The sequence below is a fragment of the Muscardinus avellanarius genome (assembly GCF_963383645.1).
Source record: "Muscardinus avellanarius genome assembly, chromosome: 4".
Lineage (NCBI taxonomy): Eukaryota > Metazoa > Chordata > Mammalia > Rodentia > Gliridae > Muscardinus > Muscardinus avellanarius.
The window spans coordinates 162,499,863-162,516,400 of NC_137789.1; the positions used below are offsets into that span (position 1 = coordinate 162,499,863).

Genomic DNA, 16,538 nt, shown 5'->3' on the forward strand with positions numbered 1-16,538 from the left:
GGCCGGACGTCTCCCGTCCGCTGAGTCGCCCCGCCCCAGGCGGAGTCGGGACGCGCCCGGAAGCGGAAGGGGCGGGGCGCGACCTCTGGCCTGGGGGCGCGGACAGGGGGTGCGGCCGAGAGGCGTGGTAAAAGGGGCGTGGCCTTGGCCGGCGCCTGCGGGCACCCCGCTCCGCCCTTCTTGGCCCGGGGAGACTGCATTTTATCTTTTTTATCTTTTATTTATTTATTTTTCTTTGCAGGTCTGGGGATGGAACCCAGGGGCATTCAGCCTACGAGCTACACCCCTTGTCCTTTTTTTATTCTTTATTTTGATTCAGGGTCTCACTGAGTTGCAGAGGGTTTCACTAAGTAGCTGAGGCTGTCTGCTAACCGGGATCCTCCTGTCTCAACCTCCCGAATTCTGGGATTACAAGCGTGTGCCACCACGCCTGGCTGGATACGGGTTTTAAATGACAGGTCCAGACACAGCCCTCATGGCACACCGGGCGCGAGACTGCTGCTTTTCGTGGCAACCACAGAGATTCTGAACACCAGATTAGGAGTCAAGGTTTTACATAAATAAGATTTAAGTAAATTGAAACATTAAGTACAAGTCCACGCTTGTAATCCCAGCGTTCACAGACAGCCTCAGCTACTTAGTGAAGCCCTTTGCAACTCAATGAGACCCTGTTTCAAAATAAAGAATCAAAAAATAGGACTGGGGGTGTAGCTTGGAGGTAGAATGCCCCTGGATTCCATGCCCAGTACCGCAATAAATCAATTAATTAAGTAAATTAAAACTTTTAAGTACTTAGATTATGAGGCCTCCATTTGTGTTCTTGCCCACACTCTGCCAATGCTAAGGCGGAGAGGCTATGACATCACCCACAAATGATAAAGCAAAACTGATATTTTCTTTTTTAAAAATTTTTATTGGTGCATTATATTCATACATCATAATGGGGCAAAACTGATATTTTCAAGAAAAGAATTAAATTTGGTCGGGCATGGTAGTGCATACTTGTAATCCCTGCACTTGGGAGGCTGAGACAAAAGGATTGCATAGATTCGAAGCCAGCCTCAGCTACTTAGTGAGGCTCTCAGCAACTTAGACCATTTCCAAATAAAAATATAAAATAGGTCTGGGAGTATAGCCCAGAGGTAGAAAGCCCCTAGGTTCCACTCCTAATACCACAAAAAAAAAAAATTAAATTCAAACGGAGCCCAGCGTGGTAGTGCACGCTTATAATCCCAGTACTTGGGAGGCTGAGACAGGAGGATGGCGCAGGTTCGAAGTCAGCCTCAGCTACTTAGTGAGGCTCTCAGCAGCTTAGTAAGACCCTACTTTTAAATAAAACATAAAATAGAACTAGGTGTAACCCAGAAATAGAAAGCCCCTGGGTTCCATCCCCAGTACCACAATAAATTAATTAATTAATTAAAACCAGAATGGAATGCCCAGAACCTTTTATTTCAAGATTTAGGTAACACAAAAACTTCATAAGCCATTGTCGTGGTCCACTCCTTTAATCCCAGTACATGGGAGACTGAGACAGGAGTATTGCAGGTATGAGGCCAGCCTCAACAACTTAGCAAGATCCTGTTTCTAAATAAAGAGGTCTGGGAAGATAACCCAGAGGCAGAATCCTCTGGGTTCTATCCCCAGAACTGCCAATAAATAATAAAAAACAAAACTCCAAGATTTTTATATTATCAGAAGCAGGACACCAACAAACCTTTAACTAAAGGGACCTCTGTGTTAGTATATGTCAAGCTACTATGTCAGATAGACCCCAAGTGAAATCTCAACACTAAATTGATTCTTTTCTAACAACCCAGTGCTGGTGTAGAGGTCAGGTGGCTACTGACCTATAAAGGAATTTAGGGACAAAACTGTAACAAGAGAGAGCTATAAATGAGACTTGTTCATTCTTTAAAAAATAGCTTTATTGTTGGGCGGGTGGCACATGCTTGTAATCCCAGCACTGGGTAGGCAGAGACCAGAGGATCACAGTTTAGGGACAGCCTCAGTTACTTAGGGAGGCCCTTCTCAACTCAGTGAGACCCTGTTTCAAAATAAAGAAAAAAAATAGGGCTAGGGGTGTAGCTCGGAGACAGAATGCCCCTGGGTTCCATCCCTAGTACTGCAAATAAAAATAGATTAATTAATATTAGACTTATGTATCATACATGTTGCCCACTTAAAATGTGCAGTTCAGGGGTTTTCAGTATATATGCAGAGTCTTGAAACCATCACCATAATAAGTTTAGAATGTTTAGAGCCCCAAATAATCTCCCATATTCACAGTCACCCCTGCCACCCCCGGCAACCACTAATATACTTCCCATCTCTATGGGTGCGTTTATTCTGAATGTTTGCTGTGAACAAGGTCACACAGTAGCAGGCCCTTGTGCCTGGCTTCGGTTCATGGTTAGCAGGTTTCAGCGCTGCATTGCTCCATCCTAAATGACATTCCATCATGTGTTCCTTTGTTGGTGTTGGGATCAACTCAGGGCCTTGAGTGCTCTACCCCTCTGCCACACCCTCGGCCCCCATGGGATAGTCTAACATAGATTCCCAAACCCAGGGATACTGCACCTGGGGGATGCTGAACCTTCCAGGGGCTGGTAGTAACCTCAGGTGTAATTAGAGGACATTGAATAAAAATAAAGTGGTGGAGGAAGCACTGGGTGGAGGGAGGAACATGGGTAATGCCACCCACCTGTGAGGGCAGCACCAAGGTGGAGAAACACAGAACTTTGTGCCTCTTGGTGGAAACAGGAAGCCTTGTGGCTGGAGCTGGTGGCCTTAGGCCAGTGGGATGCTAACCAGTGAGCTGCTTCAGAGGACGAGGGCTGGCTGACTATAGCTAGAGGTCAGAATGTTGGCTGCTGCTTTCTGGTGCAAGCTGTGATACTACATCTAGGATAGAAGAAGAGTGCGGGCCATCCCTGATGGGGATTGAGCCTGTATTGATTGTTATAAGAGCTGTATTAATTGCAAATAAGAATAAGCTTTCGTACTTGGGCAAAACAATAAAATCCTTTTCTCTGCTTCTAAGCTGTCAGCCAAGAGCTGTAGCCAATATTGACCTTGGTCAGCTAAAAGTTGGTTGTTAGCCCAGCTAAACACAGAACATTAAAACACAAAGAAAAACTAGATCCTCACAGTAAAATTAAAAGAACCTTGTATTAATTACTAATTACACAAAAGAGTCATAGCCCAAAGCCTCCATGCTTTAAAGGACTATATCCCTGTATTTTTCTCTTCTATTCATCATAAAACAAGTTTTCAACACAATAAATAACTTCTAGCAGATAGAGATAGAAAAAGGCTAAAACCTCCCCAAGGATACAGGTATATGCCCTAAACTTCAAACCAGGTGCCCCTGACTCTGCTAACCGAGTAACACATCTTCATCATTAATCTGACACAAGAGGCTTACACTGCAAAATAATTGTCAGGCCTGCACTTGCATATGAGGGAAAAGAAAAACTATTCGCTAAGCAGGAGGGGAGAGAGGAGCTAATGAATTCTTATAAAAAATATATGTGGGAGCCTGCTGAGGGGTTAGGCCAGTGCCGGGGCCAGCAGCTGGCATCGGAGCCTTCCGTGAAGCAAGGCCGCTACTGAGGCCTCCGAGGCCTGGATCAGAGCCTGCCGAGGGGTTAGGCCGATGCTGGGGCCATCGGCTAGCATCGAAGCCTGCCAGGAGGAAGGCTGGTGCTGGGGCCTCCGAGGCCGGGATTGGAGCCAGCTGAGGGGTTAGGCCAGTGTCAGGGCCAGCGAGACCAGAATCGGGGTCTCCCATGAGGCAAGGCCGCTGCTTGAGCCAGCGAGGTCTGGATCAGTCCACCGGATAGCCAGGCTACAACTGGGGCCGTCAAGAGTGGGATCGGTATTTTCAACGTGGCATGCACAGAGAAATATCACAGAAAATTAAAACCAGATGCTTCCCCTAATCAGCAATAAATAGGAGGAAAGGGGCAACAGGAAGTGGTCGAGCTATAGAAAGGGCCCTATAGTGAATCAATTAAGGTGACCAATTAGAGGGTATGGAATAGGGGAGGATGGAGCCTCTTTAAAATGCAGGAGGTACATAAACATATGTATCAAAGTTAATCACCAAACAAGCATGGGATGGAGGGAGGGGGAGGGAATGAAATGGGGACTGGATGAGGGCTAATTGGATGATGTGTGTTTGTATATCCTCTCAAGTCTTGTATTCCAATGTGATGTATGATTACAATGCACCAATAGAAATAAATTTAAAAAATATATGTGTTCAAAAACTTCAGTGTCTTACTTCCCGAGCACTCCACTGCATCCTTCTGATGTGTGCTTTGATTGTTCTGTCCCTTTGTTCTACCACTGTAATAAAACTTTGCTTAAGCTTGCAGCAGTATAGTTCTGGCTATTTTTCTAAATTAGTTAAGAATAAGAACCCACAGTGACATCTCAAATGGTTACAATCCCTTCTTTGGGTCCAAGGTGTTCTTTTGATAATAAAAATGTTAATACATTTTATACACATACACATATAAGATAAAATGTATGCAAGAATCACAAGATATCACTTTTTTTTTTTTTTGGTGGTACTGGGGTTCCTGGAAGCCCTTCTACCTCCGGGCTACACTCCCAGACCTATTTTTACATTTTTATTTGGAAACAGGGTCTCCTAAGCCAGCGTGCGCGGCTGGCTTCGAACCTGCGCGATCCTCCTGTCTCTGCCTCCCAAGCGCGGGGATTACAAGCGTGCGCCACCACTCCCGGCACAAGATATCACTTTTTATTGAATTTATTGGAGAGATCAAACACTCAGCCAAGGCATTGAGGTCCCTGCCCTTTTTTTTTTTTTCAGTACTAAGGATTGCATCCAGGGGGATTCTACCCCTGCTACACCCTCCAGCCCTATATATTATATTTTATTTTTTGAAAAAGGGTCTCACTAAGTTGCAGAGGGCCTCACAAAGCAGCTGAGGCTGTCCATGAACCTGCAATCCTCCTGTCCCAGCCTCCTACGTACTGGGATTACAAGTGTGCAACACCATACCCAGTTTAGGTCCCTGCCTTTTAAGCAAATATGGATCCTGGCAACACGGGAGCTCACACAGTGACAAGGTGACTACAAAATTGTTATAGAAGTACAGTGTGTACTATATTAATTTTAGGCAGTTATGATTTAACTGCATCTCTGCATGTTTACATTTCTTTGGACTGCAAATGGTATCAAGTATGATCTGTGTTTTGTAAATTTTGATACATTTTAACTTTTAAAAATAGATTTGTGGGTTGGGGTGTTGGCACATTCTTGTAATCCCAGTACTTGGGAGGCTGAGACTGGAGGATCACAGGTTCAAAGCCAGCCTCCACAATTTAGCAAGGCCCTTGCAACTTAGTAAGACGCTGTTTCAAAAATAAATAATAAAAAATAGGGCTGGGAGTTTAGCTCAGAGGTAAAATGCCTCTGGGTTCAATCTTCAGTGCCACACACAAAAAAATTTGTGTATATTTTATGGTAAAATAATTCATCATATAGATATATTTTATGCCTTTATTGTAACGGTTTGAGATGTTACCATGGGTCTTGTTCTTAGCTTGTTTAAAAAAAAAATAGCCAGAACTGTACTGCTGCAAGCTTAATCAAAATTTTATTATTACAAAGGTAGAAAGAAGGGACAGAGCAAGCCAAGCACTATGTCAGAGGGATGCAGTGGGGCCTTGAAAGTCAGACACTGGGGTCTCCGAACACATGACATTTTTTTGGTAAGAATTCATTATCTCCCTCCTCCTATCCTGCTTAGACCATAGTCGTCTTTTCTCATCAAAAGCGGGTGCAGGCCTGTCAGTTACCTCTGCTGTGTGAGCCTTTTCCATTAGATCACTGATCAAAATGTGTTATTTAGCTAGCAAGGTCAGGGGTTACATGGTATATGCCCATTTTGAAGTTTAAGGCATGTATTGTCTGCCTGTGTCCTTGGTGAGTTCTCAGCCTTTCCCTATCTCGGGCAGAAGTTACTTATTGTGTTGGAAACTTGTTTTATAATAAAGAAAAGAAAAACGCAGGAATATAGTCTTTTAAAGTATGGAGGTTTTGGGCTATAACTATTTTGTGTAATTAGTCATTAATATTGGGTTAATATAGCTTGCTTTTTCCCCTTTAACTTTAGACTTTAGTCTAAACTGCTGTGAGAGTCTATACAAATCTTTTTCTAAGTGTAGGGGCCTGTGTTTTAACAGTCAGTGTTCAGCTGGGCTAACAGCCAACTTTGAGCTGACCAAGATCAACCCTGACTGCAGCCTTTGGCGGACAGCTTAGAGACAGAGAAAAGGATTTTATTGTTTTGCCTAAGTATAAAAACTTGTTCTTATTAGCAATTAATACAGCTCTTATTAACAGTCAATACAGGCTTAAATCTCCATAATTTATGACAAAATATTTTTTCTTAAATTTTGTTTTGGTTCTTATGTGAGTTTTCTCAAATTGTTACAAATAAAAATAAAGTAAAATAAAATCCATACATAGCACCCGCACAGCTCAAATTCATATAAGGGTCACAACACACAGAAGCTGCTATCTTCTGGAAGCCTTTTCTGGAGTGTATGTGTGGGGGCAGGAAGAATGGAGTCCACCAAGATGCCAGAGTGAATCAGGGAAAGCATGAAGAAGGGAGGGGAAGCTTAACCTGAAGCCAGCAGACACGGCTAAGGAAGCTGCATCCAGGTCGCTGGAAGGGAGTGCCGCAGGTGCTCAGGGAGGCCCCACTGCCTCTGAGGCGGTGGAGAACAGTCCCCGGACCAGAGGACCTGCAGGGCTGCAGGCCTGCCTGAGTTTGACCAGGCTGCTCTGCAGGGAGCCCTGGCGGAGGGGGACCTGCCAGAGGAGGGGACCTGAGAGGCCTCTCCACGTGCTCGGCACTTATCTTGAACTCTGCACTTTACCTGTATCTGGCACTGTGGGTCTAAGTGTCCTAAACTTGATTTTGGCGATGTTTCAGTACTCTGTATACTAAAAGCTCTGAATCGCATGTTTTAGGTGGGCAGAGTGTATGGCATATAAATCTTACATAATATAGCTATGTTTTTAAAATGAACAAACCTGATTTGGTTTAGGTACGTGAGCAACGTCACCTGCAAAGGGCTCTCGGAGGCCGAAGCACAAAACTTTGTGCCCATAGGTGGAATGTGCTGACATATGACGTTCAAGAGATCCCCAATTTAACATGGTTCACCTTACCATTTTTAGATTTTACAATGAGGCAAAAGCAATTAGAAACCATATTGCAAATTTTGATGTTTTCTCGGGCTGGGAGTGGGAAAGAATACATTACTCTCCAGCCACTCGCAGCTCCCAGTCCCAGGTTCCGGTTGCCCCCAGCCTCCATCCAGACCAATCCCCGGTCCCTTCAGGCTCGGCCCCGCCCTCCATCGCCCCGCCCATCAGGCCCCGCCCCACGCCCTTCGCCCCGCTCCACGTCCAGGCCCCACTCGGCCCCGCCCCCTCCCTCACGTCCTGCCCCTAGGCCCGTCCCTCCAGCCCCTCGCCCCGCCCCGTGCCCAGGCCCGACTCCGCCCTCCCTCGCCCCGCCCCTCGGCCCCGCCCACCCTCCCCGCCCCCACGCCGTGGCAGACCCTTTCGTCTCCGTCCTCCCTAACCCCGCCCCGCCCCTCTGTCCCCGCCCATCAGGCCCCTCGCCCCGCCCTGTGCCCAGGCCCCGCCTCTACTTTCCCCGCCCATCTGGCCTTCCTCGGGTCTCATCTCCGGCCGGGTCCCCAGTCCACCCGGGCCGGCTTCAGTCCTCCCCTCCCACTGCGGCCCCCGCCCCACCTCGTGGCCTCGGCTGTCGGTGCGGGCCTCGCGGCTGACCCGCGCTCTGCGCCATGGCGTCCGGCGACTACGGCTCGCAGGCCCCTGGCGCCCGGCGGGTGCTGGTGGTGGGTGGCGGCATCGCCGGGCTGGGCGCGGCGCAGAGGCTCTGCCGCCACCCGGCTGCTCCGCACTTGCGGGTCCTGGAGGCCACGGCCCGCGCCGGGGGCCGCATCCACTCGGAGCCCAGCTTCGGTAACCGCCCGCGGACCCCTTCGCGGGGCCCCTTCCCGAACCCCGCCCCGGAGCCTGACGGGCCCCTTACCCCGGAAGCCTTACCCTGCCCTGCGAGTGGAGCCGGCCCACTTAAATGAGCCTAAGGTTCACTGGGCCAAAGAGAGAGCGCCGGCCGGGGCAGGCCGCCTAGGCCCCCCGCACAGTTGCCCGGCTCAGACCAGGTACGCCTCTTCCTGCCCTCCCAAGGCAGTGTAGGCCAGCACCCCCTCCCCAAGCCAGGTCTGACAGGGCACTGCCTTTCCCAACCGCCCGGCCCTCGGGGGCAGGACCTGAGATCTTCAAGCGCTGCGTGGCCTTCAAGCTGGTCTTTTGAGCATGTGTGGGTAGGGCAGGGCTGGGGTGACCTTTCTGGGAAGGGGACAACCCAATGACTTCTCCTGTGCCCTCCCAGGTGGCGTGGTGGAGGTGGGCGCCCACTGGATCCACGGGCCCTCCCAGGCCAATCCCGTCTTCCAGCTGGCTGCAGAGTTCGGGCTCCTGGGGGAGAAGGAACTGTCAGAGGAGAACCAGCTGGTGGAGACAGGGGGGCACGTGGGTCTGCCTTCCCTGTGCCGTACCAGTTCCGGAGCTAGCGTGAGCATGGAGCTGGTGGCAGAGATGGCCAGTCTATTCTATGGGCTGATAGACCAGACCCGAGAGTTCCTGAACGCAGCCGAGACCCCAGTGCCGAGCGTTGGGGAGTTCCTTAAGAAGCAGATACGCCAGCAGGTGGCCCGCTGGACAGAGAACGAAGAGACTAAGAAGCTTAAGCTGGCCATTCTGAACAGCTTCTTCAACGTGGAGTGCTGCGTGAGCGGCACTCATAGCATGGACATGGTGGCCCTCGCACCCTTTGGGGAGTACACCGTGCTGCCAGGGCTGGACTGTACCTTCTCTGGGTATGGGGTGTGCCCCACCTGCCTGGGGAGCCCCACATGCACCCCAGGGCCACAGGCTGGCTGGGCTCCTCCGTAGGCTTTGGGAGGCAGTGGGGGCATTTTCTGTCCCCATTCAAAGAGCGTAGTTGCAGCTGCCCCCTGCCAGGCACAAGCAAGTAGGGCTGCCCCTCTGGACTCTCCGGGTGTTAACCCCTAGGCTCCTGCCCAGGGAGTGGGCATCTGCGACTCCCAGAGCTCTGTGTGGGTAAGGAGGGAGCCCTGGTTCTCACGTGACATCCTGGACAACTTTACGTTGATCAGCTCAAGGTGGCAGGTGTTCACATCGTGTGTTTGTAAGCAGATAAGCACAGGATTTGCCCTCTTTTAGGCAGACTCCTCCCTGGCCCCAGTGATAGTCCCTTTGAGTCTCTGGAGTCTGAAGGGCTGTTTCCTCCAGCCCTACCTTTCTGGGGTTGGTTTTCTAAGCAATATCAACCTCCATCTTTCCTAGGGGCTATCAAGGACTCACAAACCACATCATGGCTTCCTTGCCCAAGGATGTAATGGTCTTCAACAAGGCTGTGAAGACCATTCACTGGAATGGGTCCTTCCAGGAGGCCGCGCTTCCCGGGGAGACCTTTCCCGTGCTGGTGGAGTGTGAAGATGGCAGTTGTCTCCCAGCCCATCACGTCATTGTCACCACCCCCTTAGGTAGGGCCTGCTTGCTTTGCTTCCTCGCCTGGGTGCCACTCCCATCCCCAGCCCAGCCTCTGGCTCACCCAGACCTAGCTGGTCCTGGGACACGTGCTCTGCTGCTGAGCTCACGTCTTCATTCTAGTAACTTCAGGTAGCTGGCAGGAACGACTCTGTCATGCTTGTAGCAATTGCATGCTTTGGGGTTAAGAATTTCACAGTTAAGAGAACATGCAAGTCCGTGCAGTTTTGCTTGTGGGGAGGTAACTGGAAAGGCTGGCATGCCCTCAACTGACCCGAACTGCACGGCTTGCGGTGTGGAGAGCGCCTGTGTGGGGTTGGTCATGCTCACTGTCCCTGACGACCAGCAGGGTCCGTGGGCTCATGTCCATGTTTCCTGACGGCCAGGGCCTTGTCTCTGCATCCCCAGGGGCCTGAGTGAGTGGTAGCATGTTTAAAAGTTTGTTTCTGATTCCTCACAGTGACATCAGGGTGGGTTCCTGTGGATGTGGCTTCTGGTAAGAGGACGTGTGACATGCTATATCTAATTCTCAATTCTAGGTTTTCTCAAAGAACACCAGGATACTTTCTTTGAGCCACCAGTGCCTGCCGAGAAAGCAGAAGCAATCAGGAAAATAGGCTTTGGGACCAACAACAAAGTCTTCCTGGAGTTCGAGGAGCCCTTCTGGGAGCCAGACTGCCAGCTTATTCAGGTGGTGTGGGAGGACACGTCGCCCTTGAAAGACACTGCGCCACCGCTGCAGGACGCCTGGTTCAAGAAGCTCATCGGCTTCCTGGTCCTGCCTCCCTTTGAGTATGTATCCTGAGGGCTCTGAGCAAACCTGGCCAACTCACTGGGTCTCGGTTTGCTTGAGACTACAGTTCATGTAGTTCTCTACCAGGCATTTCTGAGGGTTTAGCAGGTGGTTGTCCCAGAGCCCCCAGGCTGCTGACTCTTGACACTTTGGGCCCAGCCCCACAGGAGCAGTGGAGGCCAACTGCGTGCAGGTTTGCATCAGCCACAGTGCGCTGCTGGACTGAAGGAATGTTTAATACGTGAGAAAGTACTTCCTGGAGTTCTGTAGGAAGCTAGGATTTGGAGATACAAAGAAATTTGAAACATAGTTCTGTCCGAATCTGAGGAGACTGTACTTAAATGGAATGCGGTAACTGAGCAAAAGGTACTCAGGAGCACTGGAGCCAGAGACTGCAGGAGAAGGGCTGGCTGTGTGGCCCAGCTGTCTGCAAGGTGGCATATGTGGCTGGCGCCATTCCAGGAAACCTTGCAGTGCCTGATGGGGGACTTTGCTCAGACACGTGGTGCAGAGGAGACCATGTTCTTAGCTTGAAAGACTAGAGATGGGGCAAGGGAGCCAGAGCTCGCAGCCTCTGAGAGTAGCATCTGTCTCTTTCTACTGAGGAGAAGTGGACTTTCCAGGAGTTTGGAAATGGGCTGGGGTTGTGGGTGGGAAGTGGTCCCGAATTCTTTTTTTTTTTCTTTTTGCAGTACTAGGGGTTGAACTTAGGGACATTCTACCTCTGAGCTATACCCCCAGCCCTATTTTTATTTTTTATTTTGAAACAGGGTCTCACTAAGTTGCAGATGGCCTCACTAAGTAGCTGAGGCTGTCCACGAGCCTGCGATCCTCCTGTCTCAGACTCCAAGTACTAGAATTAAAAGCGTGCGCCACCACGCCTGGCTCTGGATTCTTTTCTAAAATGGTTAGGAGCCCAAGAGCTTTTTTTTTTTTTTTAAATAGGAATTATGTCTGTATTTACCGCATGAGAAACTAAAACTGAGAAGTTTACAAATATTACATATTTCGGATGACAGTAATAAACCTCTTGCACATTAGCATAAGTAACATATTTGAAATGGAAACACATTCCTCAAATTGAAAGACAAGGTAGCAGTATGGTTCTGGCCTTAGAAGGCGCTGGGTTCTCAGTTGCTTCTGCATTCTTTCTGTTCTGCTTTACTTTGGTGGAAAGATGAAAAGTCCAGGTCTCCACAGATAATGCAGCTGGAGGAGGGAGCAACAGGCAGCTTTCTGGTGGTGGTGGTGATTCTTAGAGATTACATTGAGCTCTTAGAGGCGGCCTCAGGAGTCCGAGGCTGAGCGGAGGGGCTGTGTAACCTCCTTCCATCACAGTCCATTTGTTTGTCTGGCACTTTTTTTTTTCCTGGCGTCTAAAAATATGGAACGCTTCATGAATTTGCGTGTCATCCTTGCGCAGGGGCCATGCTAATCTTCTCTGCATTGTTCCGATTTTAGTATGTGTGCTGCCAAAGCAAGCGCTGTCTGGCACTTTTGAATGGATCTTTTACCTATCTGTGATTTGGGCTATTCAGAAAATATTGACCATATAGTCTTCCAATTGTTGGCACGTTTTGTTATATAAAAGTTAAAGTTACCGCTACTGCTACCAATCTCAGAAAATCTTGCACTGTTGGTGGCAAATACAGATTTTTTAAAGTTACGATTTTTGCGAGAGGGCTTAAATTTTATCATCAATAAGTATTGTTTGCCAGTTTTTTCCTATGACAAACATACTTTGTTCTCTTTGAGGAAATATCAGCCGAATATCATGATCTGTCATGTTTGTTCAGGTGGAAATAGTGTTTGCTAGCTCAGCTGGCAGTGGAGCCTCCTGCCAGGATTGTCACCACCACATGTGGCAGAAGAGCTTGGTGCCTACTTCCCATTTCTTCACATAGATTATTGAAAAGATGTACTTTAGGGTCAAGAGTTAGTAAAATCAGTAACTCGCTGTTTCATCAAGAACCTGCTCAGGTGGAGAAGCATTTTTCCCCACAGTGACTGGTGGGGACCACACAGAGCCTGCTCGAGGCCCTTGTGTCCTTGTCTCTGCTGCAGGGGATAGTTTACTGCCTCTGCTTGTGCACATGAGTGCTGGGAACAGCGGATGCCATCTTTGTGAAACGCGCGGTGTTAGGCAGACGCTCTGGCAGAGCGCTGCTGTGTGGGTGTGTGGCGCCCTGCACAGTGTGGGTCTGGGTCCTTGCTGATGGAGGAGGGCAGAGCTCGGCTGGTCTTTCTCTCCACACAGGTCTGTGCATGTGCTCTGTGGCTTCATCGCTGGTCTTGAATCTGAGTTTATGGAGACTCTGTCTGATGAAGAAGTGCTTTTTTCCCTAACCCAAGTGCTCCGGAAAGTGACAGGTACTGACCTCCTATGGTAGAGTTACTTTCTGTGTCTCTAAACAGGCTGATCTCTAAGCAGAAAGTAACCTTTTTTAAGCAGAGAAGAACAGAGTTATGCTGTGTACATTTCTGGGAAAGCCTTTGCTCATATTGGTAGACTCAGTAACATTGTTACTGCTGTGGAATTGAATTGACTTTGCAAACATTCTACTTTTTTTTTTTTTTTTTGCATACTGGGGATGGAAGCCAGGGGCATTCCACCTTTGAGCTACAACCCTAGCCTTATTTTTTATTTTAATTTATTTATTATTATTATTATTATTATTATTATTATTAATTATTATTATTATTTTGGTGGTGGTGGTACTGGGGGTGGAACCCAGAGGCTTTCTACCTCTGGGCTATACTCCCAGACCTATTTTATATTTTATTTGGTCTCACTAAGTTGCTGAGAGCCTCACTAAGTAGCTGAAGCTGGTTTTGAACCTGTGTGATCCTCCTGTCTCAGCCTCCCTAGTTCGAGGATTATAAGCGTGGGCCTCACGAAGTAGCTGAGGCTGTTTTTTGAGCTGCGATTCTCCTGTCTCAGCCTCCTGAATGCTGGGATTACAAGCATGTTCCACCATACCTGGCTTTTCTACTTCTTTTTTTTTTTTTTCCTCCTAAAATTTGCCACCAAAATAAGTGCAGTCGTCCTTAATCAGACACTTTCTTTTTCTTGTATGTGTGTGACACTGGGGGTTGATCTCAGGGGCATTCTTCCCCGGCCTTATTTTATTTTTATTTGGAAACAGAGTCTTGCTAGGTTGATGCAAATTTCACTGCTTGCTGAGGCTATCCTTGAGCCTGCAACCTTCCTGTCTTTGCCTCCCAAGTCCTGGGGTTACAAGCGTACACCACCAGGCCCTGCTAGGCTCTTTCTTATGAGGAAGTGGAAGCTCGTAAAAGCTGCCCTGGCAGACAGGGTCTCGGGGTGGGAGAGCCCTGGGCTCAGGGGAGCTGCTTGTTGGTGTCTGATCCCCTGTGCAGCGTTGAGCAGGGCCTGGGCCAGGAAGAGCCTCTAAGGAAGGTACTTGGTGGTTTGGTGGATTCCCCCAACTCCAACACAGGAGATTGAACCCAGACGTGCTGGACCAAACTACACTGCTCCTCTACCCTTTTTAATTTTGAAACAGGGCCTCAGTGAATTTCCCAGGCTGGTCTTGAACTTGTAACCCTCCTGTCTCAGCCTTCCAAATACCCAGTGTGTCACCATGCCCTGCTGTATCTTTCATTTTATTTATTTTTAATTTATTTTTATTTTATTTATTTGTTTTTTTGCAGGTCTGGGGATGGAACCCAGGGGCATTTGACCTCTGAGCTACACCCCCTGCCCTAATTTTTATTGTTTTATTTCGAAACCGGGTCTTACTGAGTTGCAGAGGACCTCACTAAGTAGCTGAGGCTGTCTGCAAACCACGATCCTCCCGAATGCTGGGATTACAAGCGTGCGCCACCACGCCCAGCCATCTTTCATTTTAAATTGCTCAAAAAAAATTTTTTTTGGGGGGTTTGGTAATGGAGATTAAGCCCAGGGACATTCTACCTCTGAGCCACACCCCTTCCCCATTTGTTTTTTGCTTTTGAAACGGGGTTTCACTGAAGCCAGGCGTGGTATTACAGTTCTGTAATCTCAGTACTTGGGAGGCTGAGATAGGAGATTGCAAGTTCAAAGCCAGCCTCAGCAACTTAGGGAGACTCTGTTTTCAAATAAAGAACAAAATAGGGTTAGGAGCATAGCTTAGAGGTAGAATGCCTCTGGGTTCACTCGGTGAGGGGTGGGGAGAAGAGAAAAGAGGTAGGGTTTCTCTGGGTGCTGCGAGTCTCACTGTTTTCTGAGGCTGTCCTCACACCTGGGATCCTTCTGTCTCAGCTTCCTAAGTACTGGGGTCACATGTGTTCACCACCCCACCTGGCTGAATTGCTCAGTCTTTAACATGAAAACTGATTGCAGACATGTGGGTGAGAGTGCTAGGTTAACATGCTGTGTCTCTATGGCTCAGGGAACCCACAGCTGCCTGCGCCCAAGAGTGTGCTGCGGTCTCGCTGGCACAGTGACCCATACACGCGGGGCTCCTACAGCTACGTGGCTGTGGGCAGCACTGGGGACGACATAGACCGCCTGGCTCAGCCCCTCCCTGCAGAGAGTGCCGGTGCCCAGGTATGATGGCAGCCCTGGGTGGGGCACCAGGGGTGCTGCTGTGGAGGTTCCTGGAAAGGCAGAGGTGCTGGAGTGGGTGGTGGGTGGTGCTGAGCCCCCAGACTCGGAAACCATTTTCTTTTCAAAATTAAAAATAATTTCACCCAGGCATGATGGCACGAGCTTGTAATCCCAGTACTTGGGAGGCTGAGACAGGAGGATCTCGAGTTTGCAGCCAGCCTCAGCTACTTAGTGAGGCCTTCCATAACTTAGTGAGACACTATTTCAAAAATAGAGAATAAAAAATAGAGCTGGGGGTATATCTCAGAGGTCAAATGCACCTGGATTCAACCCCCAGTTTGATAAAAAATTAAAAAAAAAAAGTAAAAAAAAGAATTTCAGCCAGTGTGGTGGTACATGCCTATAATCCCAGTACTTAGGAGGCTGAGACAAGAGAATCATAGGTTTGAGGTCAGCCTTAACAACTTAGTAAGGCCCTCAGCAAGTTAGTGAGACCCTGTTCAACATAAAAGATAAAATGGGACTGGGAGTGTATCTCAGAGGTAGAATACCCCTGGGTTCAATTCCTAGTACCAAAAAAGAATTAAAAATGTATTATTTATGTCAGAATTATACATGAAGAGTTGGAGAATTCTACAATGCTAACAAAACAAAGCAAAATCTGGGGAAACCTATCTTCTCCTCAGGGAACTTTCTTTTTTATTTTTTCTTGTGCTGGGGATGGACCCCAGGGCCCCAGGCATGCTAGGCAAGCACCCTGCCACATTTAAGAAAATTTGTGGAAAACATCAAATGTGTACCGAAGCAGGTGGGTGCAGTAGGTGCTCACGCTGCCCTCAGCGGGCTTCTTGTTGACTGGCTTGTTGTTCCTGAACACAGTCACATGCAGATATGGGCTGGCATGTGGCTCGGCCGTAGAGCATCTCTTGGCATGCACAAGGCCCTGAGTTCATCTCCAGCACCACACACGTGAGAAAGCGGTAAGATATGTAACTGTCCCATATCCCCATTAAGACAAGATTAACTCCTCAGCGTCATCTGGATGAGTGTTCTCTTCTTTGGCTTGACTATTTGCCACGTTGCTTCTTGAATTTTCAGGCTTAGACACTGTTGACCTGTTTCTGCCACAGCACATGAGCTCTCACTCTCTTCAGCTTCCCCACCCACCCCACAGGCCTCTTCCACCCTCCTGGTGGGCCTGGTGATCGTGGTGAGGTCACTGTTGAGTGCCCCAGGACCTCAGTCTCTTTTGGTGGCACTCTCCTGCATCCTTGGGGCAGTGAGTCTTCCTGCCCATTGGAGGATGCGAGGGAGTGGCGAGTGGGGCTCCACTTTCCAGTGTTTCTCTGCCGGCCATCTCAATCACATTTAACCCTGGCCTTTTTCTGTAGCTCCAGGTACTGTTTGCTGGAGAAGCCACGCATCGGACGTTTTACTCCACGACGCACGGGGCCCTGCTGTCTGGCTGGAGAGAGGCTGACCGCCTCATCCACCTGTGGGACCTGCAGACTCCACAGCCCCGGCCCAGGCTCTGA

The 16,538-nt window shown here is 48.9% G+C and overlaps 1 protein-coding gene across 1 annotated transcript; it reads left to right on the top strand.

The window, feature by feature from the left end:
• Positions 1–7,863: 7,863 nt before the first annotated feature.
• On the top strand, positions 7,864–16,538 carry PAOX (polyamine oxidase; the record flags this gene model as incomplete). The annotated part of the gene is made up of 7 exons (XM_080693721.1): positions 7,864–8,044; positions 8,478–8,964; positions 9,455–9,654; positions 10,198–10,450; positions 12,709–12,821; positions 14,846–15,003; positions 16,395–16,538. The coding sequence occupies 7 exons, from the start codon at positions 7,864–7,866 to the stop codon at positions 16,536–16,538; spliced, it is 1,536 nt and encodes a 511-aa protein (XP_080549847.1).